The sequence below is a fragment of the Anabrus simplex genome, chromosome 1 (genome assembly GCF_040414725.1).
Source record: "Anabrus simplex isolate iqAnaSimp1 chromosome 1, ASM4041472v1, whole genome shotgun sequence".
Taxonomy (NCBI): Eukaryota; Metazoa; Arthropoda; class Insecta; order Orthoptera; family Tettigoniidae; genus Anabrus; species Anabrus simplex.
Window position 1 is genome coordinate 891,803,821 of NC_090265.1, and position 24,506 is coordinate 891,828,326.

Genomic DNA, 24,506 nt, shown 5'->3' on the forward strand with positions numbered 1-24,506 from the left:
CTAGACGCACTTCTCGCTGCCAGCTTTGGCCAACTTCCACAGCTAGTGATGTATAATGAAGGCGCAAGTGTTGAAGGTCAGCAAGTTTTATTACGCCGTGGTATGGCAATTCCACCCTTGCGTTTTTCCTGCACATACCTCACAATTTCATCTTTGACTTCTTTAAAGCGTCTCTTTTGTGGGCCACTGAATGCATTTGTTGTATAGTATAAGTTTTTTAAGCTATGTTTGTCTTCACTCGAACACCGAATATTGGCTTTAGTTAGGCCCACATTGTATTTTCTTACGGCTGGACAATTATTCTTCATTTCTGTGTGTTTAATAACCATTACCTTAAAAAAATTTGCATCATAATATCGACGAGAATGTGTTGATAATTTGCCAGCAATGCATGTTCCACATATCTTTACAATACGACGATTCATCACGAAAATATTTCTACTGCTTATAAAACATAATTTTACTAAGTGTTAGGTACAGTACACATGTTATAACTCTGCCACTGAGTAGCCGTGGCCTTTCTAAGAATTCAAAGGCTCGCATGTTTTGATGCCATTCTGCGGATTTAGGAAATATTTTTGTTGAGCCTAATAGAATGTCATTCTCTGTTCTCTATTTTCAGAGATTCAGTGATGTTACACAGAGGCACTGTAAACTGGTTGCCGCAGCTAGCGATGCATAATAATGAGGCAGACGTTGATTGTCAACGAGTTTTGTGTATGCGCATGCGGGGTAGTGAAAGGAAGCAGTGTGGTTACCATGGTAGCTTCCAGTGGTGTGCATTACTGTTAGGTCCCGAATGCAAGACGACCCTTGAATTTTCACATGAGACTCTGAGGAAAAAAGTCATCCTGGATTCGGACAAATACGGTACTCTATTGAACAATGACCATAACAGAATTCAGGCAACAGAAGTGACATTCGTTAGAACTATGAACCAAGCTACTAGAAAGGACAACCTGTTACCGGTGTAGAGATGGACCATGGTAACGGTGCAGTTGTATGATTTCAGAGGCTGCCGCTATGACTGCAAAAACATCAGCTTAGATTTCAGTGAGGCGGTATACGTCCGTGCTCACAGCCAGCTGCTGTCTTACCTCACAAAGCCTCTCCATAAGTTCTGGTCCCTCTGTCCTCCACCACATGTGGCTATTGATAGTTGTGTTATACCAGAAGGCAAGTTAATTGCCGGACGTAATTTGGAATATTTTAATAACAAAGATTTGAACTGGTACCAACAAAACACTAGCCCCACAAGGTGATCACATATGTACTACGACTCATGAACTCATAACATTCACTTTTAAACCAGAAATACTCAGGGTAACTCTCATAAATTCATTCTTCTTATTATTATTAATAATTTGTTATTATTAGTAGTATTCGCTTTACGTCACACCAACACAGATAGGTTGTATGGCGACGGTGTGATAGGAAAGGTTAGGAGTGTGAGGAAGCGGCCATGGCCTTAATTGAGGTACAGCCCCAGTATTTGCCTGGTGTGAAAATGGGAAACCATAGAAAACCATCTTCAGGGCTGCCAACGATGGGGTTCGAACCCACTATCTCCTGGATGCAAGTTCACAGCTGCGGGCCCTTAACCGCACAGCCATCTCGCCCAGCATCATCATCATCATCATCATCATCATCATCAGCATCATAATAATTAAACTGCTGAAGCGGTATCTACAGGCTTTTGAACTCCCGAATACATTTAAATTTGCTTACTTAACACATTACTGCGGAATACAATTTTAAATAATTGATTGGCTGCCAGTGTACTTGATAATACACCTTGTAAACGTAGCACGAGACTAATACTGTATTTATGTGAATAATCCCTACTGCAGAATAATCCCCACACCCTAATTTTAGGAAGGATCATTGTGTGAAAAATGAAATGAACTAAAATTTATTCCATCGAAAGAGCATAGGCATAAACAAACATTTCATATCACTCTCCGAGGTCGACGTAGTCTTTATGCAAATATGAACGTGTAAATTTACCGATACAGCTGCTTTGCCTGAACATGTTTGAGATGATAAATATATATATATATGCCATGAAAATTAGCAAGTAGGCCTAGGTATTTCATTAATCTGAACTTGCAATAGGCTCGATGCCCTGTAGATCAGAAAATTTGTTGTCTTGCATCACTAGAATCCTCCCCTAAACTACTTACAAATTCGTCACCCTCCACTTGTAAAACACTTTTCACACGCGGTCTCTTTTTACTCGGATATTGATACGACCGGCGGTGGATAATTTTTTAGTGAAATGTAAACATTCGAAAAAGGGCACACCGGTGAACACTGGTATTAGTCTTGCGATACAGTAAAACCTTGTTAATTCAAACTCTTTGGGACGCAAAAATCTGCATTATGTGATTTTGAATTAACTGCCAACCCGTGCTTCAGAAATGCCAACCCATGCCACATCACAAAATATTCAAGACCCATTACTGCATGCAACTAACATTGATTCACAGTTTAAACCTTTCAAATGCCATATTTCCAAAATGTATCCAACAAGGTGCATTTATAGTATTCAAATAATGCACTTGGATTACTCAATGGCAAACATAACCTCACGCAACAAAAGGAAAAAAGAAACACTATTCAAAGATGACAAATTATGCTGGCTCCGCTGTGCAAGTGGTTATTCTTTTTGGGTTATTGTACTATTTGCTTTTTTAGATGCCATGTACTTGCACGAAAAGTACCCGACACCCTTAAAACATTGTGGCTTATCAAGCTTTCCTATGTCGAGGAGTACAGTGACTGCATCTCCTTTAAATACGTCCGTTTTGGCTAGGCATAAAAAAAAACCAATGCAGGTCCATTGGCATTGACAGTATTGTTCGGTGCGTACAAATTGATTATAATTATGAGCAACGCTTTTTTGCCAACTGTCAGCATCGCCATTGTTTGCGGATTCTGCTTTTCTGCACACTACCTGTTACGTGATATTGTGGCGTTCCTTAAAATGCTGAATACAAAAGAATTACGATTTCACTCAAACTTAACAACTATGAAACACACTATCGACACACTAAAGTGAAAGAAAGAGCGGAAAGTTACTCTTGCACGTTCTGCAAGACGTATTCTATCGTGATACGGATACATTTTGAATTTAAGTTACTCTGTAAAATACTATTTTAAAACAATGTAAATGCAGTTTTAAATTAAGTCTGAATTGCTTTCTGTTTAAATATGACATATTTTCTTCCATCTGTGGTTACACAAAGCATAACTGTACATCCAATATCATAAACTTCCCAACCTTGACACAAATAAAACCTGCACCCCAATTTTGTGCCTCAGTTTAAAAAAAAAGAAAAAAGAAAAAAATGAGGGGATTATTCATGTAAATGCAGTATATGTAGCAGGTTCAGTCATAGGCTGACGATATTTGACTTGTTTGCCTAACCTGACGACCTGTTGAACTGAAAAGAGATGAGGATATATTTGCTAGGTTATGCTCTCTCCTCAAGTGACACACAGAGAATTTATATATATACTTTCAAATTAACCACATCTATATGCCTGGAGTATATCAGTAACATCCACCTTCGTAACACATGACAACATAAGAAATACATTCTTTTCCCTCACCATACAAAATAACTACCGATCACATATATCTGTGGCTTGGTTCTAAAAGGGCCAATGTCATTTTTTTAAAAATCAAAATTGAGATATTAACTGATACAAACGCGTTTTATCCTTGCTTGCAACATGTTAAAAGGGCCAATGTCTCTGTTAAGTACAAAACGAACAGTTAACGTTTAATTAAATAAGCCCTTGCCAATAATGTTAGATTACCAATAAAGATTAGAGATCTGGCAATTTTTAAAGAATACTATAGAAAAAACTAGCGTTTAATAAGGTGACTTTCACAAAGAAAGTATAAAGTTATTTAAAGTTAGTTGTTGAAAACAATAATTGGAAAACTATAAGCAAAACTTCAAATGCTCATAGCTCAAAAGCAGGTTTTTTGACATTGGCCCTTTTAGAACCAAGCCACAGATATATTCATAACACAAGCCAACTCTATCCACCTTCATAACCTATAATGTCATCAGAAACATACTCTTCCTTCATTATACAAAATAATCACAGAATTTACATGTCATCGATAAATTAAATTAGCTGGTAAGATGCCCTTGCTAGGAAAATATTACATACGGATTTTCTTTGTCGCTTGATACACTAAATTCCACTGTAAATATTTACACAATAAGAAATCTTCTACTTAACTTGAATGTATATGTATACATACAATCAGACTAGTGAGAATTGCAGGATCACAAACTGCTGCCACCTAACTTCCACAGCACACAGGAATGAATCCATGCCACTGATAGCTTTCTTCTCCCAATGTAACGATGAACTCATAGTAATGAGTGAGCTATTACATACTCATTTGAAATTGAGGTTAGAAACCTTCATGGCTCGCCACACTCGTCGATAATGTAGGAAGTAGCAAATTAGTTCGTGGTCTGACACCACAGTAAATACATACTCACTGTATGAAGCTAAATATTATAGCTTAGTACTTCACAGCAGACTTCCATAGACATGCGGTAATGCCAAAGTGAGTTCGAATTCCCAGTTGTAAGTCAAGAGTTGAGCCACAATTCTCAAAGACACAAACAAGACTCAATTGAAAACGATAATATGGTCGCACAATTGAAATAGGAACCACATTCCTGGCGAACCAGCCATTAAATAACCTTTTCAAATCAAGTGGTTCTCCCACCAGCCATCATTCTGTCCCTCGCATCTTTTCTCCGTCTGAGCTAATCACTACATTGCATTCATGTCACATGTAGCATGCCGTTCTTAAAATGCTGGTGCTAAACATTGGCATACTGACACCCTGAAAAATGTTGATTTATGTCATGTTGGACAAACGCTCTTCTTACATAACTTTCTTTATTTTTAGCTGTCTTGCTTAACAAAGCTTGCCAACGTTTGGTGCCAAGAATGTCATCAATTAGATATAGTGTTCTTACAATGAACTAAACAATGCCAATGCACTATGAGAGACTTTGTCTTATTTTCAAAAATTGATGCCTGCTTGGCCATCAGATAATGTTTTTTCCCATATGAACTGCCAGTGGCTCCAAGTAGCCTACGCAGTGGCCTCCACGGTATGCACTAGCCATGCGTCTTGGTAGGTGTGCTATTTATCAACTGATGAATCCAACGTAGCACACTGGGGCGAAACGCTGCCAACCAGGAGTGAGTTAGCTGGAAGATTTGTAATGTCCACTATATTGGTATTATAAATTTACTCATTCAGAACAAATATTTCAGGTTCCCTATGGGAATCAACATCTTTATCATGTCTAATAGCCAGGCTGAGTGGCTCAGGCAGTTGAGGTGCTGGCCTTCTGACTCAAACTTGGCAGGTTCAATATTGGCTCAGTCCGGTGTTTGAAGGTGCTTCAATACGTCAGCCCCGTATCGGTTGGTGTACTGGCACGTAAAAGAACTCCTGCGGGGAAAAATTCTGGCACCGTGGCATCTCTGAAAACCGTTAAAGAAAAATAGTTAGTAGAACGTAAACCCAATGACATTATTAATTGTCCAATAACAGACCATTATAATGGTAACCTATATCTTGGCATAAATAATGCCATAAATACAAAAGTTACCGATTATTTCATTAAGGAATTGATAAATAATGATTGTAACAAAACACTACTTAATACACAAAAATTAATACTGATTCAATTGTCATTGTTGTCACCATTATATTCAAACTTGACAAGAACTGACATTATTCTCCATCTGACATTGGTTTGTTGTTCATGGCATGATAGAGAAAAGCTAGCACTAAATGTGAATAACCATACACAAGATAAGAATTGTGCACAACTTATTCAAAACTCCAAACATAATGAGTGGTTTGAAGTTTATAGATCAACTTAAAAACAAGTCCACCAGTTTTAATGCTATACAGTTAGCGCCCTTACTTTCAATGCCAATGCCTTCAAACTTAATTTTACTGACAAAGTGTGTAGACACTCCTGTTGCTTCTGAAATTCTCACCAGAGCTGACTGCAGTGCCTTCTTTTTCCATGAACTTTGTCACTTTATAGTGTAAATTACCACCCTCACTTGTGCATGCAGCTTCTTGGTTTTTACATTTGAGTCCACAGGTGACATTGTCTTGAAAATTCCTATCAGTTTTTTAATTACTGTGTTGACGGAGTGATAGTACCTCATGCGGAACAGTGTAAGTACCTAGGTGTTATTATAAGGATGATCTTCATTAGGGTAATTATATTAATGAGGTTGTTAGGGAAGGTTACAGATCTCTTGACATGGTCATGATGGTAGTTACGGGTTGTAGTAAGGATGTAAAGGAGAGGGCGTTTAAGTCTCCAGTAAGACTCGAATTAGAGTATGGTTCCAGTGTACGGGACCTATACCAGGACTACTTGATACGTGAACTGGAAAAAAACCAAAGGAAAGCAGCACAATTTGTTCTGGGTGGTTTCCGACAAAGTGTTTCAAACATGTTGCAAATTTTAGGCTGGGAAGACTTGGGAGTAAAGAGATAAGATGCTTGACTATGTGGTATGTTTCAAGCTGTCATTGTAGAGATAGAGTGAAATGGCATTAGTAGACAAATGAGCTTGAACAGAGCTTTTAAAAATAGGAAGGATCCTAACTTGATTGATGAATAATACTGCAGTCACTAGATCTAGTTACCAAACTGGCACTGAATGGCTGCACTTCTCACACTATCTTATCGTAACATAATAAGAGAAAAACTTCATAGTTTGTCCAGTTTAGCTATACATAGGTGTATTTAACATTTTATGTAGATACAGCCTACATACAGAAGAACCTCAATAATTTGAAATTAGTTAATACGAATGCGAGTGGTAGAATCCGTGAACACTTGTGATGCCGACAGTTGGCGAAAGAGCGCGGAATGAAAGATGGTAAATCACTTGGCCCCGACAATGTAAATTCCGAAATTCTAAAGCTTCTCTGTGAAGAAAATTTAAAATGATTGACTGCATTATTCAACGACATCTACGACTCTGGTTTCATTCCACGGGATTGGCTTAAATCTGAATTCATTACATTGCCCAAAAAACCTGGAGCTAAAACATGTGACGAGTACAGGACCATCAGCCTCATGAGGCACTTACTAAAGATATTTCTGAGGATCATTCACTGAAGAATATACAAGATCCCTGAAGAACAAATTTCTCCTACACAGTTCGGTTTCAGAAATGCATTTCGTACGCATGAAGCATTGTTTTGTATCTAGGTGCTATTTCAAAGCTGCAGAGACGTGAATTGTGACATTTATGCCTGTTTTATTGATTACCAGAAGGCTTTCGACAGAGTGAAACACCAGAAGATCATTGAAATCTTAAAAAGCATTAGTTTGGATGACAAGGACCTGCGTATAATAGTAAAGTTAAATTGGAATCAGTCGGCTTCCGCTAGGTTGGACAGAGAAATTACGGAGGTCATAGACATTCTACGAGCTGTAAGGCAGGTTTGTATATTATCTCCACTGATTTTCAACATCTATTCAGAATGCATCTTAAGGAAGCTGTTGATGAAGTGGAGATGGGAGTGTTCTTAAACGGCAAATATATCAACAACATCCGATATGCCGACGACTTTTCTGATTGTGAGGATAGTTTATAATATCTTGTCGATAGATTTACACAAAAGAGCTCTGAATATGGTCTAGATGACAACACTCAAAAACGAAAACAATGATAATCAGTAAAAACAGGGTTCTTACATGTCATCTTAAGATAGGCCAGAACAACATTGAACAAGTTCATAAATACATGTATCTTGGTACCACCATAAATGACCAACGGGATCTTTCTGATGAGGGGAAGACCCGAATTGGAAAACCCAGTGCTTTTTTCAATAAGATGAGCGATCTGTTTAAGAATCACGGTTTAGAAATGTCGATGAAGATCATACTTCTACACTGCTCCACGCTCTTCTATGTTGTTGAAACGTGGACTCTTGACAGAATCATTGGGTAAATGCTTGGAGGCTTTTGAGATGTGGCTATAAAGAAGAATGTTAAGAATACTGTGGACATTGCATTTCACAAATGTCGAGATTCTATGAAGAATGAAGAAAGAGAAAGAAGCACTGACCACCGTGAAAGCAAGAAAGATCCAATACCTGGGACACATCATGTGAAGCAACAGCAGATACAATCTCCTTCAAACCATCCTGCATCTCCGAAGACCTTAAAAAGTAGTTGGTGGGACGTTAAACAAATAACATTAAAAAGACCATCCTGCAAGGAAAAATTCCAGGGAAAAGAATGTTGGCCCAAGAAGAATATCCTGGCTTAAGAACCTCAAAAACATCTACAGAGCTTTTTCGAGCCGCAAGTGATGGGATGAGCACAGCCAAGATGGTTGCCAACATCCGTAACGGATAGGAACCAGAAGAAGAAGATACAATCAATTCGTACTGTACCCGCTCAAAGCCTGAGTCCCAACCAGCATTTATCTCAGGGAGTGTTACGGTCCGAATCTATCGCAACTAATAAACAAAAAAAATTATATTTTGAGATATAAGATCTCAAACTAAATGTAAGGGCGCCATCCAATCAGTACTACAGGGTTGAACGGGACACTCTAATCTTTAACTTTAAGGCTCATCATAAAACACACAAATTATATATATATATATATATATATATTCAGATCAAAGGAAACTTATGAAGGCTCCGTCCTAGGAATGGGGACGGATATTTAAACGGTCACCAAGGGTTTACTATTCTACAAGAACAAGAACCTGGAACTGTTTCCTTGCAAATGCTAAAGGAGCATTTTATTTAAGTAAACAAAATAATTTTTACACACAATCAAAATCTGTTGACCCTTGATTTGCCGATAATTTGGCAAATTATTCCTGAAAAATGATTACATAATATTTATCACTTTTGACCACCCTTCCATTTGGGTGGTGGAACCGTTGATATCTGAAGGTATCAGATTTACCTTCGTTAACACCATGACCATATTTGGTCGTGGACCAATTACCTGTTGGCTAAGTGGGCGCGATCACATGAACTATGTTATCGCCTCCACTTTGATTGAGATGAGACCAACCCGGGAAACTACACTCTCCCCGGGTTCCTAACCAAGATATGCTAATCGTTAGTTGAAGGAAACGACAAAAGGGACTCTAACCTAATTGTCCAGATGTAGGTATTTGCCTTCATTTTACAACTATTAACTTATTATTCACAACACTTGACATTATTACGTTAATTCGCCAGCTGACTTCCCTAGTATCATTCATCATCAGCATCCGAAATAATAAAATAAAATAAAAAATATTATTATTATTATTATTATTATTATTATTATTATTATTATCAACATTATTATTAATAGTGGAAATCGTGATTATCGTAACCCGTAATCATCCTCGCTATAATACTTCAACTTTTCACTCTTATTATTCTCATCAAAAAAATAAAAATAAAAAAGTAGCTTCCTTTTTTATTCTTCTTCTCCTTCTTCAAATATTCTCATTATTATTATTATTATTATTATTATTATTATTATTATTATTATTATTATTATTAGTTAAAAATCTCAAATTTTTCATATCAACTCCCAACATCATTATTATGTCCAAAATATTAAAAAAATTCTTCTTCTTCAGATATTTATTATTATTATTATTATTATTATTATTATTATTATTAGTTAAAAATCTCAAATTTTTTCATTTCAACTCCCAACATCATTATTGTGTTCATAAATATTTTTTTTTTAATTCTTCTTCAAATAATATTATTATTATTATTATTATTATTATTATTATTATTATTATTATTATTATTATTAATTTAAAAATTAATTTCGCTTGTTACACGGTAGTCCACTCTTAATATGTTTAACGCATAACCCCTTTTACAATTCCGATTTATTTTGGCACTAATCAATCCAGACACGATTTACTTGGAATATTATTATTATTAATATTCTTATGAGCACGAGAATCTTTATTTTTATTCCCCATCTTTATAATTTAGTCACATACGTTCTCTCCCAAACAGAAATCACCAAGATCCGAATTCACATCGGTTGGGACATAATAGTGTTCGAACCCGCATCCTTATTTTCGTACTGTCGTTAATTCATGGAGACCATATGCTCCTAAGACAATTCTCAAATCCCGTAACACCTCGCAGTTGGGCAAATACCTCCAATCTCTGCAAGTGTTAAATTATTCCTTCCTTTTCCATTTTGAAGTCCATTTATCCATCGGAACTCTTCAAAACATTTTCATTAATTAACCCTCGGAGTGTGGACTCTCTTCTGCCACTCATATCACCGGTATAGAAATTATAACCTCTATGTAGGCCTTAAGATCCATCTATTTCTTCATCAACATCAGTACAATTCACTTTCATTTTGGGCCGGATTTCTGTCCCACAAAACTCCAAATCTCAACCTTTGGCTCAAATCATTCTAGGCCTCAAACATAGCGTGACCATATTATCAAACATGCCTATCTCGTTTCTACCAAATTTATTTATGATAATTATGGAGTCCAAAAACGTTAAATCAACAATTAGTGTTGAAATCGGATTCTTTTTTTTTTTTTTTGCTAGGGGCTTTACGTCGCACCGACACAGATAGGTCTTATGGCGACGATGGGATAGGAAAGGCCTAGGAGTTGGAAGGAAGCGGCCCAAATTAAATATTCATGCCACATAATATCTCTACATTTAAATTACTTTGATTTGCAATCATTCTATCCAACTAGGCCCGTGCCTTTATTCTCAAAGATTATTATTAAACACGCCTTTACACATTACCCCATATTAATGTAACTACTTTGACACTTGTACAGATTATTATTAATTTGTCCACTGGCGAACTTCCCGATATTTACGAACAAATCAATGGACTTCATTCCGTCCCACAATAATTTAAATCACTTGGCAACCCTACCTCTGGATTATCTTAACAACATGCTTTAATATCTATAAAACATCCGATAATGGAAAAACACTTTGGAAGCACTTCTAAATGAATATTAACATTATCTTTACGTGAAACGTGCTCCATATCATACCAAACAACTCAAGCAAATTTATGATGAGTGCTTGATCTAATTATGTACATATTAATTTGTCCCTTTGTCTATCTGTCTTTGAATTTATACGAGCCGGAAACGGCTCGTTTCACAATCAAGTTACCATGATAAAATAATATGATTTTCTCCCCCTAACGATAGCAATCTACAAATATTTGAAAAGGTTACTCATCTCTTTTTTGTAGTCTGGTAAGCCGGACGAGAAGCACAGGCCCCGTCCAGTCTTAGCCCTGCATTCCACCGGTATTCATGCCAGCTTGAAGAATTAATCCTTGACCCTTTTCAACTTTACACATTTTGAATGAAAACGAATAAAATAACTGTTGCACTCTGGAATAATTTCCACCTTAAATTCTACTGACAAATTTTACACACTCGGCCTTGTATCTAGCCCACTTAATGTAGATATACATTCTTCATTCCTTTCCCGGACACTAGGAACATGGGATACCTCGGGATCCCCTTTACAACGGCCCGTGCGCGCACTTGAATTTCCCGTCTCACGTTCGTGTAGCTGACCAGGTATCAGTTTAGAATCGACTGTTTACTAGGTGACATAAACACTCATGACCGTTCTCACGTAACGCACTTCCTAATCTGTTGGTAGAATCTCACACTCCGTAAGTTATGCTTTACTGAGTCCTGTCTATTTGAAACACTTCATACTAGTATACTGCTCAAGACTGTAATATGAGCTACATCACGTCATGAATCACTGTACTATGTAACAATATAATACTTCGAACCCTACTCCACGAGTAAGTACACACACGCACCCCTGGCGTAATCACGGCTCGAACAAAATATCAGAAGTTGTCACGCACCCCAGGTGTGGTATCCGCTCGAACGCTTTGTCAAATGTACTTGTCAGTCCTTGTCCACGACCTCATATTTATACTTGTATCCCCTCTCTTCCGAGTTCAGGGGAGGTTATCTTAGGACGCGCAGTCCCGATATCTTCATATGACAATTTGCGGCCCGTGGCTTAAATATGATATCCAATGATGTAATTATGTTCTCAAAGGCTCTATACCAATTCTCAACTATTATCGTTCGCTGGTAATGGATATATTTGCGAATTTAGCTGCCGTATCCCGGCTCGGGATTTCGCGCTCTATTGTGGCGTCCTTTGCCTCCAGCCAATCATCGGATAGCGTTTATGATTTTTTAGAATTACACCATGCAATCTCCCGCAATTATTAACTTTTTATGAGTTTTATAATATAGTAAGGCTGCTAAATTCCACCTTATTCTGAATTGATAACTCACTCCCTTCTATCAGTTTAATCCGCGGAGTTAGCCTTGCTAGTGCTTCTTACAATACGAAGTTGGCGTACCTGCGACTGGTCGATTTAATTTTCTATTGGTCCACATAAACCACGGGACCGGGAAGGCTCATATTTTTTTCTTCCAGTGCCAACCCCGCGTTCAACTCCCGCTAGTACATGGAGATACCCTGCCATCACTTCTCAGAAATCTGCACCCAGCTCTTTGCGCTGTTGCCGCTACCTATTCTGCCCGGGGCTATGAAAACTTTCCGCAACTTGTCAACAACTCGTGCCTTTCTCTTTCCCCCTTCGTGACAATTTCTGAGAATTCTAATTCTGCCGTTCATTGTGTTTGTTAATCTCAGTGGAGACAATAGTCTGTGCATGTTTCACCATACCATCTCGGCCTGGCCTGCTCTTACTGTATGTACAGTAAGATATTCTTTAATCTGAAAATGAAATATATATTCCTCAATAATTCATCATAATTGCATGACACTTATCACACCCCTACCAGTGCGCAGTACGCACCATCAATATTGTCAATGCCGATGAAACTGCATTGTTTGTTTGTTTGTTTTATTTTTTTAAATGCTGAGGCCTAACAGACTTATAGTTTTAAAAGAGAGAATTACTAGCCGGGAAATGTACTATGTTGTGATGCTATGTGCACGGAAGCGAGATACTTCCTTCCCCAGTAATAGGAAAGTTCAAAAAGTCACGATATTTTAAGGGCGTCGGGCACCTTCCATGCAAGTACAAGGCATCTAAAAATGTGAATAGTACAGTGATCCAAAAGATAAAGCATTTGCACAGGGGAGCCAGCATAATGTGGCCTCGTCTTTGAATCATGTATTTTTTTTTTTTCCTTTTCGTTTCGTGAGGTTATGTTTGCTATTGTTTTATTCGAGTGCATTATTTGAATAATGTAAAAGCACCTTGTTGGATACATTTTGGAAATAGTTTTTTCTCATGGCATTTGAGAGTTTTAAACTGTGAATCAAGGTTAATTGCATTCAGTAAAGGGTCCTAGAATATATTGTGACACTGCAAGGGTTGGCATTTCCGAATTACATGTTGGCGGTTAATTCGAAATCATGTAGTTCTAAGTTCGATTTTTGCGTCCCAACAGCTTCAAATTAATGAGGTTTTACTGTATATTTCTTCCAGCTACAAATTAATCATTTATCAATATCAGTAAAGCAGGATGAACAAATTTCACTTAATCTCCTCGAGAAACTAATCACTTAAACAAAGCTACAATTACCAGGCACGGTTAGGTCGTTTGCTTGTCAACAAACAAGGCCAGCACAGCGATCACTCAGAGGTGTACTGAAGTAGAATGTATCGAAGTGGATATGCTTGGCTATTCCACACATGCAGAATCTTTCTTGTCTCCTTCTTCCCTCAGTTTTCTCCCTCCCACAATAACCATCATGAGTTCCACACTTACCTTGATCCATCTCTTAATAAAGAAGCTTTCACTTCAATGGTATTGGCACATTATGAGAATAAACTGCAAAAGACCTGCCAGAAAGTACTTTGACGTTATTGTCCAAGGAAGACAAAGGGCAAGGCCACAGAAGCGCTGGATAAAGACAGTAAAATCATTTGAGAGATGTCTCATATTGTAAGATGACCTGGAACGGAAGATGTACGAAGACAGGAAGAGATCTCAAACACTTGTACAGCACACGGGGGAAACTGGAGTACACATTGTGCTTAATAAATGTTAGTGAAAATTATGATGTAAATTTGCATTTGGAGTTAGAAATCCAAGAGAATTGAATGTCAGAATGGGGATACAAAGCTGAAACAGGTAGATCATTTGAAGTATTTAGGATGCGTGTTCACCCAACATGGCAGTATAGTAAGTGAGATTGAATCAAGGTGCAGTGAGCTCGCAGTTGCGATCAGCAGTATTCTGTAAGAAGGGAGTCAGCTCCCCAACAAAACTTTCTTAACATCGGTCTATTTTCAGACCAACTTTACTTTATGGGAGTGAAAGTTGGGTGGACTCAGAATATCTTATTCATAAGCTACAAGTAAGAGACATAAAAGTATGAGAATGACTGCTGGTGCAAGCAGGTGGGACCAATGGCAGGAAGGTACTTGGAATGAAAAAATAAAGACTAAGTTAGGAGTGAACTTAATCGATGAAGCTGTATGCATAAACCGGCTTCAGTGGTGGGGTCATGTGAGGTGAATGTAGGAGGATAGGTTACCTGGGAGAATAATGGACTCTGTTATGGAGGTTAAGAGGAGTAGAGGGAGACCAAGATGATGATGGTTAGACTCAGTTTCTAACAATTTAAAGATATGAGATATAGAACTAAATGAGGCCACACAACTAGTTACAAAGGTGGTGATTAGTAAATTCACAGAGGCTTGCAGTCTGAATGCTGAAAGGCATAACAGTCTATAATGATGTATGTATGAGTAAAAATTTGTATTTTGTCACACTTTTAATTTCTTCATTGTTTTGCTCTGCCTGTGATGTATAAAGCACTGGTTTTTACCTCATAAAACAAAAATTTACAGATACTACTAATTTAGGATTCAAGGTTCATATTAATAAGTATGTTCATTTTACTAATATCAACTTACCATCCAAGGGGCATTCTAATGAACAGTTTATACCAGGTACTTATTTTTAATGTATGTGAAAATTTGCTCACTTAATTGAAAAATGTTATTTTACAAATGAAGGTGTTCATGTATCTTAAGAGAGATATGTCTAAAGAAAAACTGATGCCATTGAGATAAGATTTTCATTGCATGTGATTTTTAGCACACTAAAAGACATCTTGGTATACAATTTGCAAAGTTCATTAGTGAACTGTGATGGACAGCTTCCTGTTCAATCAGTAATGGTCTTGCATAGAAAAGGTTACATTTCTCTTCAACTCTGGCAATCGATATATAAATTGTTAGAGGGATATGAAATTAATCATTTTCAACATGCAAATGAATAGGCAGTGTATGTTATCGTCGTCATCATCGTCCAGCTTCAGGTTCCCCGGTGCAGTGAATGAACGCTCTCCACTTACTTCTATCCATGTACTGCAGGTGTCTTCTTCCATAACCTGGTGCAAATACTGACCTTGCCTATGTAGATCATTTCTAATCTGATTGATCCCTCTCTTCCTTGACTTTCTTAATAAATGAAAGAAATAAAGGCACATCTGATCTTTTCCATCCTTAGTGCATGTAACTTTCAGTACACTGCTACTTACAGGTTAAGGTAATTCTTCTTGGAACTGATTGTGGGGTAGTAAACTGATACATTAAAACAAAGTAAATTGACTTTTTCCCCACTCTCTAGGTTTTTTGTTCCTCTTGAAGTGCCAGTGAATTTATACTGTTGTATGATATTACATTGCAGGATGGGAAGGCTGTGTCTGCTACATTAGTGTGTGCTTTCCTCATGTTCATTAACCTTTTTCAAAAGCCAGAGGATGCAGCACAGATGTTTGCTGTAAAACGAATGCCTCCTGGTTTACAGCCTTCAGAACTGAGGTAAGTATTGTCCATATTTCTGGTGTTATTTTTGAGGTTTGGGAATAATGGTATATGTTTAGTTAAAGGAAACCTATTTAGAAATCTTTAATAAATTATTTAAGGTCATGAGTGTAAGAACAACACGTTTCCAGTTTGATTTTATTGTTCTTCATGTTCATTAGGCATGGCATATTTGATTCTGCCAGTACTTCTTGCCAGGGTAGCTGTGATTGAGATCCTAGTCTATGCAAGTGAAACTTTTTCAAGGAAAGTCATGCCCCTGTGATTTGAAATCTATGTAAAAATATATGTCCTGTGGCTTAGTACAAGTGAAAGCCATTCCAGTTGATCTAGTGATCATTCAGGTATAATGCCCAATATTAAACAGTTCCAACGAAGAGATAGAGGTAATCTATGAGCAAATTGAAAGCTTGTTGGAACTCGTAGGAAATAAAGATAGTGTGGTCATAACGGCCGATTTCATTGCCTCTGTTGGTTCACATAATATGCTGGTAAATTTGGACTAGGGAACATAAACAAAAGAGGTCAGAGACTTTTAGAATTTTGTGAACAACATGACATGGTTATAACAAACACATTCTTTGAAGTACCTGTCCGAAGAAGATGCATATGGAAAGCACCTGGAGATAATGCACGATATCAGATTGATTACACTATGCAACAAGTTTTAAGGTCACAAAAACTTTTTTCGAAAATATAGGCATTCTTTATGTATCTCAACCTACTGAATTCGAAAATGATACTGAAAACATCATATCACCCACAGTTTTTTGCACAATCGCATAAATTTGTAATTAATGGTAATACAATTTAATGGTATTAATGGTATATTCTGATTGATATTCTTCGCTTCATATGGGGTTTTAGTGTTTATCATAATAGACATGAAGACACCATATGAAGCTATTTGCTAGTTGCTTTACGTCGCACCGATACAGATAGGTCTTATGGGGACGATGGGGCAGGGAAGGGCTAGGAATGGGAAGGAAGCGGCCGTGGCCTTAATTAAGGTACAGCCCCAGCATTTTCCTGGTGTGAAAATGGAAAACCACGGAAAACCATTTTCAGGGCTGCCGACAGTGGGGTTCGAACCTACTATCTCCCGAATACTGGATACTGGCTGCACTTAAGCGACTGCAGCTCGAGCTCTGTACCATATGAAGCTCAGAAGCGGTACATCGCTTTCAACTGTTCAACACTTGCGCTCCTAGTGGCACGTAGCGAACTGTCACGTTGCAAATGACGCTGCCTTTCCGTCACTGTGTTGTGTTTGAGGAAGGAAGTACGTGTTAGTCTTAGTGCAGAATGTATACCCGAGGTTGTGTAAATTCTCCTAACAGTTTTTGTTATATATGTGGTGAACTTGTGGTGAAAAAGGACCGAAGAAACATTACTGCTTTAGTGAAAAAGCTCTACCATGCCTATTTCAGAGTGAAACTTGGCGACATCAATAAACCATGGGCTCCACAGGTCGTGTGCATTGTATGTGTAGAAGATTTACGACGGTGGGTGGCAGGAAAGAAGAAGTCATTACGATTTGGCATCCCTATGGTCTGGCAAGAGCAACAGGATCATATCGACAACTGCTACTTCTGCTCTTGTAAGGTACTAGTTTCAACAAGAAAAACAAGAAGACTATTGAGTATCTGAACAATATTTGCTCAGCTATTCGTCCTATTCCACATGGCCCGGATTTACCTATACCACAGCCTCTGCAGATATTAGATACGGATGACAGTGATGACATGGATGCTGTGCAGGACACGGATGATACTGACTTTGAAGTAGGCACAGTTGAGGCCCCTCTTCTGTTCACTCGGCCAGCTCTAAATGATTTAGTCCGTGATCTGGGACTGTCAAAGGATAAAGCAGAGCTCCTAGGGTCAAGACTGTGTGAAAGACATTTCTTAGCACTCGGAACGTCCGTAGTGATGTAGAAGGTTTGATGGGTCAACTCAACATTCCGTATGCACCCGGTGACTGGAGACTGTTCATTGATTCATCTAAAAGAAGCCTGAAGGCAGTTCTGCTGCACAATGGTAACGTGCATGCCTCAATACCTGTCGGCCATTCTGTGCACCTGAAGGAAACATACGACAACATGAAGGTGCTTCTTGCTACCATTCATTATGAGAATCATGATTGGATGGTGTGTGGCGATTTGAAAGTGTTGGGTATGCTTCTAGGACAACAGACCGGATATACCAAGTTTCCTTGTTTCATCTGTGAATGGGACAGTCGTACTCATGACAAACATTGGGAGCAAAAGCAGTGGCCCCGAAGGTTGGAATTGGTTCCAGGGCGGGACAAAAATATCAAGTGTGACCCTCTAGTGGAAACAGACAGAATACTCTTGCCACCTCTGCACCTCAAACTGGGCATAATGAAGCAGTTTGTCAAAGCATTACCTAGGTGTGGCAACTGTTTCAAATATCTATGTAACAAGTTCCCCAATCTGTCAGATGCTAAGCTGAAGGAGGGTGTGTTCAGTGGTCCCGATATTTGGAAAGTAATGCTAGATGAAGATTTCCTTAATTCAATGAATGCTGTGGAGCGAGAAGCCTGGACTGCCTTTAAGTGTGCGGTTCAGAACTTCCTGGGAAACAATCACAGCCCAGAGTTTGTCGACATAGTGGAGAACATGCTGACGAAGTTGAAAATGCTGGGGTGCTCAATGAGTTTTTTACATTCTCACCTTGACTTTTTCCCTCCAGACCTGGGTGCTATAAGTGAGGAACAGGGTGAAAGGTTCCATCGGGATATAAAGGACATGGAACAACAATACCAGGGAACTTGGGATGTTCGGATGATGCGCGACTACTGCTGGATGCTTCACCGTGAGCACATAGAAATGCCCCATAAGAGGAAAAGCAGGGGCCACGCCATGACTACTAAGAAAGCACGGAATGAATTACGTTAGCGCATGTCTTTACCACATTCTCTGTATGCATCTGTTCACTGTGTGCATATTTCAATATGTTGTTGGTTTAAACTTGTATTCTAGTTCAGCATGATCCGTGTGCCATATATATGTACTACTTCAACATGTGATATCATTATTAACAAAGTATAAATTTTGTGCCAAAACTGTGGGTGATACAATATTTTCAGTGTCATTTTTTAATTCAAGAGGCAGAAATACATAAAGTACACCTACTTTTGTGAAAAAAGTTTTTTCCCTGTTGTATAGTGTTATATATTAGTCAGACAACGATATCAAAACCAGTTTTGCCGGACTGAGTGGCTCAGACGGTTAAGGCGCTGGCCTTCTAACCCCAACTTGGCAGGTTCGATCCTGGCTCAGTCCGGTGGTATTTGAAGGTGCTCAAATACGACAGCCCCGTGTCGGTAGATTTACTGGCACGTAAAAGAACTCCTGCAGGACTAAATTCCGGCACCTCGGCGTCTCCGAAGACCTTAAAAAGTAGTTAGTGGGACGTAAAACAAATAACATTATTATTATTAAAACCAGTTTTAATCCAGTCACAGCTATCCAGGACCTGATGTGAACAGTGACCACAATCTTGTAATAGCCAAGTGTGACATTAAGCTAAGGAAGAATATGAAATTGATCCAGCACAGATGGAACACTCAAAATTTAAAGAACACTGGCATACAGAAGGCATACAAAATTAAAAATAATCAGTTAGCAGATGCTCTTCATGACAGTGCAAAATGGGAAGAAATAAGGAATGGTATAACTGAGGCTGTTGAAGAAGTGTTGGGAAGAAGACAGTTAAGCAAAGGAAGCCATGGATGACTTACGAAATCATAAACCTTATTCATGAAAAGAATAAGGAGAGGAGAGTAGGGAATAAAGGAAGGTACATAGAAATAAGAAATCAGATCACAAGAAAGTGTTGCGAAGCAAAGGAGAACTGGATGAAGGAGACAAGCAAGATTATAGAAAAGGACATGATCAGAGGACAGTTGGAAAAGGCATATTTCAATAGCAGAACCCTACAACACAAACCAAAAACCAGAAGCTCCTTAGCCAAAGATAAAATGGGAAACCTCCTGATCAACCAAAGAAATCTGTGAACGTTGGAGAGAATACATTGAAGACCTCTACCAAGGAAACAAAGTAATACAACCAGCTACAGAACTGTTGCAATACCAAAAAAGAGGAATGCCACGGACTGTTCAGATTATCAAACTATTACTCTCCTGTTTCATGCTTCAAAATTACTGCTCAACATCATCAAGAATGGAAATAAAGGGAAGTTAGAACACTATATCGATAATGACCAGTTTGGATTTCGATCAGGGAGGGTTTCTAGGGAAGCAATTCTGGTGCTACGTTTAATTCTGGAGAGAAGACTTGAGAAGAATAGGAAAGTACACATGACCTTCATCGACTTACCGAAAGCTTTTGATTGAGTAGACTGGGAACAACTTTTCCTTACCATGAAAAAAAACAGGAATTGATTGGAAGGATAGACACCCCGTACTAAATTTATACAGAATGTAGAACAGTGATTTAGATATCAATGGGACAAAGAAAAATGCCAAAATAAGAAGAGGAGTTAGGCAAGGATATCCACTCTCTCCTGATCTCTTCAATATGTTCATTGAAGAAGCCATCGCAGTCATGAAGGAGAAAACAGCTGGGATCAAAATTAATGGTAAACAAGTACACTCTATAAGATTTGCTGATGATATTGCCATACTAGCAGATACAGGCAAAAGTATGCTGAGAATGATCAACATATTAGCAGAAACTTTAGGCAAATGGAACCTCAAAATTAACACTAGGAAAACAAGAACCATGACAATATGTAAATACAAGAAAACACCTATAACACACTTCAAAATTTGCCCTGATGAAATTGAACAATTGAAACCGTTTTGTTACCTAGGAACCCTGATCACAAGTGATAATCGGAGCATATCAAAAGTCACGAAAAGGATAGCAGTGGCGAAGAGAAGAGTGGCAGGGTAAGAGAGGTGATGTATACGATTTCTAATCAATAGGTTGCATGCCAAAAGACTGGATTCAATTCCAAATCTCTGGACTGTTCATTTGTAGGGAGGGCATATGCCATTGTTGATGGTGATTCGTCTGTAGGATGACCACGTTAAACCTTGAGTAGACCCCTTGGTGCTTTTCAAAAAGAATAGGCTATGTGTTGGCACCAGGTTTCACCTTCTACTTTCCTACCATCATGCTTATGTCATTCATTTCATCTCATTAACTCCTCTGATGAGATTGACTTCAGGAAGGACATCTGGTCATTAAATCTCGCTATGAGGATTCATTGCATTTCACCTGACCCCGTAGAGCGGAGGTGCTCATGCTGGGCATTCCATCTCGCGGGCGCACAGCACTGTAAGTAGGCGGGTAGGCAGGCAATGAGCGTGTGCTATTCAACCACAGTGACTTTGTGGTTACGTCAGAAGCCATGAAGTTTGGACTAAATTCTTCCTGTCATTCGCAATCACTGCAGCGATACCAGAGTTTGAAATGGAGGCAGAAAATGATGAAAGAAAGAGGGCAGAATCAATGTTATTTTCAATTTATGTTGTAAGAAATAAGTTACTTATGTTCATTGCAGTTTATGTATTTTGACCGGATACAGTAAATTAATGATTTTGTAATGTACGTAATGAATTACAATTTTCATCATTACATTTTAAGAAGTGCTTTAAAAACATTTTTTGTGGTGGTTTGGGTTTAAATTATCTGATAAACTTGCCAACAATCCAATTACCTTTACAGAGAATAAAATCAGTTACGTTATTTATTTGAAGGCATACTGTACATCTATCTGGTGGATAAATTTACAGTGTTGTTATATTTTAACCTTGGATGGTAAATATCTCTGTCCTCCTTCGTGATGAAACTCCCTCGGCGTTTAGAGACTAGCTATCATCATTGGATGCCTATTAAGTTTTAAATACAGTGGAACCTTGGATTGCGAGCAACATGCTTGTAATCCAAAGCGCACGTATATCAAAGCAAGTTTTCCCATAAGAAACAATTGAAACGCAGATGATTCATTCACAACACAAAAATATTTATTTGCATACCATTTCTAAAACAAAATATAACGTGAAACAAATTAAAGCGCACTTTTCCTTACAATAGAATCATTGTTGGTGTGAGGGAGACGAGACATGACATGAGAAGAGTTACTGTGTAGCACAAATTTCATTAACGGAATCACTGCAATCTGTTGGCTCACTGGAATTGTTTTCTTTTCGTGCAATTTTAACGAGGAACCTATCCAATGACTGTTGCTTTTACCTGTTTTTGAGGATTTCACGAAAATTTTGCATTGCATTGTCATTGAACTGATTCATCGCTTACACTGCTACAGTCTTATTCGGGTGGTGCTTTCTAACAAAATTTTGCCCCGTTTCCCACATTTTGCACTTCTCCCAAATCTCGGTTGAAGTGAGAGATTCCATTGACTTTTCCTCCTCCTCTTCCTCGGACGAGATCTCCGTAACCTCCTCCTAATGTTCGCGATGCAGGTCCGTCAGTTCGTTGGTGGTCAATTCCTGGCTATGTTCTTTTACCAGCTCTTGAATGTCCTCATCATTCACTTCCAACCACATAGTCTTTCCTAAGGACACAATTTCATTGATAATCGGCGGCTCATTGTCACCAACAATCCCCTCAAAGTCACATCCAAGAACATAGTCAGTTCACAGCTTTCCCCAAGCGAAAGTGAGAGTTCTCTTGGTGACTCCATCCCAGTCTTTATCAATGATCTTCAGGCAGTTCACGATGGGGAAATGATCTCTCCCAAACTCTCGGAGGGTAAGGTTTGTTCCTTCGGTGACTTCGAAGCATCGCTGAAATAGTGCTTTGGTGTATAGCTTCTTGAAGTTCGAAATGACTTGCTGATCCATACTCTGGAGTAGTGTTAGGAGGAAGGAACTTAACCTTAACGAACTTGAATTCTTCCAGTAAGTCGTCCTCAAGGCCTGGAGGATGAGCAGGAGCATTGTCCATAGCCAGCAAGACTTTGAGCGGCAGATTACGTTCTGAAAGGTATTTCTTCACTATTATTATTATTTGTTTATTATTTTTCTCGAGATCTACAGTAAACAATACCCTTTTGATCAGATAAGTGAGAAAAATAACATTGTACAACCTACAGCCAGATTTAAACTCAAATGATATAAACCACAAATGTTGATAAATGGCCATGCACACTCCTTTCCAGAGATCCAATTGCCATTGCATTACGGCAGTAACGGCACACATATTTACAACGGCAAAATTAAATTGTTATTATGGCAAAAATAAATACAAACTAAAATGATATGAAATGCGCCACTGATAGGAGCAAAATTAAATGACAGTGGACGACAGATGCTGATACCAGTTGACTTGGCAATGTTGCGCACCCACTGGGGTTACGCATCATTAACCATGTCCCAGATTGTCTGCCCGAGTCAGCTAGTCTGGCAGCACACTTCCACTCCTAGCAAACCCAGGCAAGATCGCATTTACTGCTGAGTGCGCATACTTTTCTGTTTACACAGGGCAGACCTCTATCATTTAAATTCCTTAATGACATTCTTACACTTACTCAATCTGTTGTACTGTACTACCTCTATTACCTCACAACCATTGCAATATTTAGAGTTCCAACTTGCCCTCAATTGAGCATTGAGAAGGCAGTCCAACGCTTCGACCTCTTTGACTACATACTCTGCCAGCTCTACTTCCAATAAACAAACAACACTATCAAATAACACACTAATTACTTTTCCACATTACCTTTAGACTTACAAATAGCACCATACTTATGTATCTATCATTACACCAATTTTTCACTTTCCTCAACTTTATACCACCCTATTCCTACTCCAGATTGTTTCCAGATTATCTTACTATATACCAATTGCAACTTATACTTCATTATCTACCAAAACTCCCTCCAACTCCACAATCATTCACTTACCTTTAACACTCCGAATCAACTCCAGATTACCTTACTACATACCAAATAATGACATTATTACTCTTACTCAGTCTGCTGTACTTTACTATCTCACCATCACTGCACTATTTAGATTTCCAAGCTTTCATCGTCAATACACCAAATATTCACTTTTCTTAACCTTATACCATCATACTTATCAATTCACTATTCATACCAAACACATATTCACCTACAATTGCCATACTTCATTCCTAAATCCAGTAAACAACACACCAGTTACTTTACCAAATTTTCTTATACCTCCCATTCGCCTCTTACCAAATATTTGCTTTTCTCAGCCTTATACCACCATAAACAAACCTCCAACAAATAACAGTCTCAAATAACCCACTAATTACTTTTCCATATTACCTTCAAACTTCCATTCTCTCCAATCTCATACCTCCCATTCGCTTCTTATTCATATATCAACCTCTCCACGCTCCTACCTGCCACTCATTTCTTATTCATCAATTCACTATTCTTACTAAACACAGTTCACACACAATTAGCATCCAGCATATACATCTATCATTACACCAATTATTCACTTTTCTTAACCTTCATATTGCCTTCAAGCTTTCATCATCAATACACCAAATATTCACTTTTCTGAACCTTATACCACCATATTCTTCAAATC

General features: G+C 38.3%; 1 protein-coding gene across 1 annotated transcript in view; it reads left to right on the forward strand.

Moving 5' to 3' along the window:
* The window catches only part of aux (cyclin-G-associated kinase), a 487,932-nt gene that overhangs the window by 219,330 nt on the left and 244,096 nt on the right, over positions 1-24,506 (forward strand). Inside the window, exon 12 of the mRNA XM_067136097.2 lies at positions 15,787-15,920. Within this exon, the coding sequence (XP_066992198.2) occupies positions 15,787-15,920 (134 nt within the window). The remainder of the gene's footprint in view (positions 1-15,786; positions 15,921-24,506) is intronic.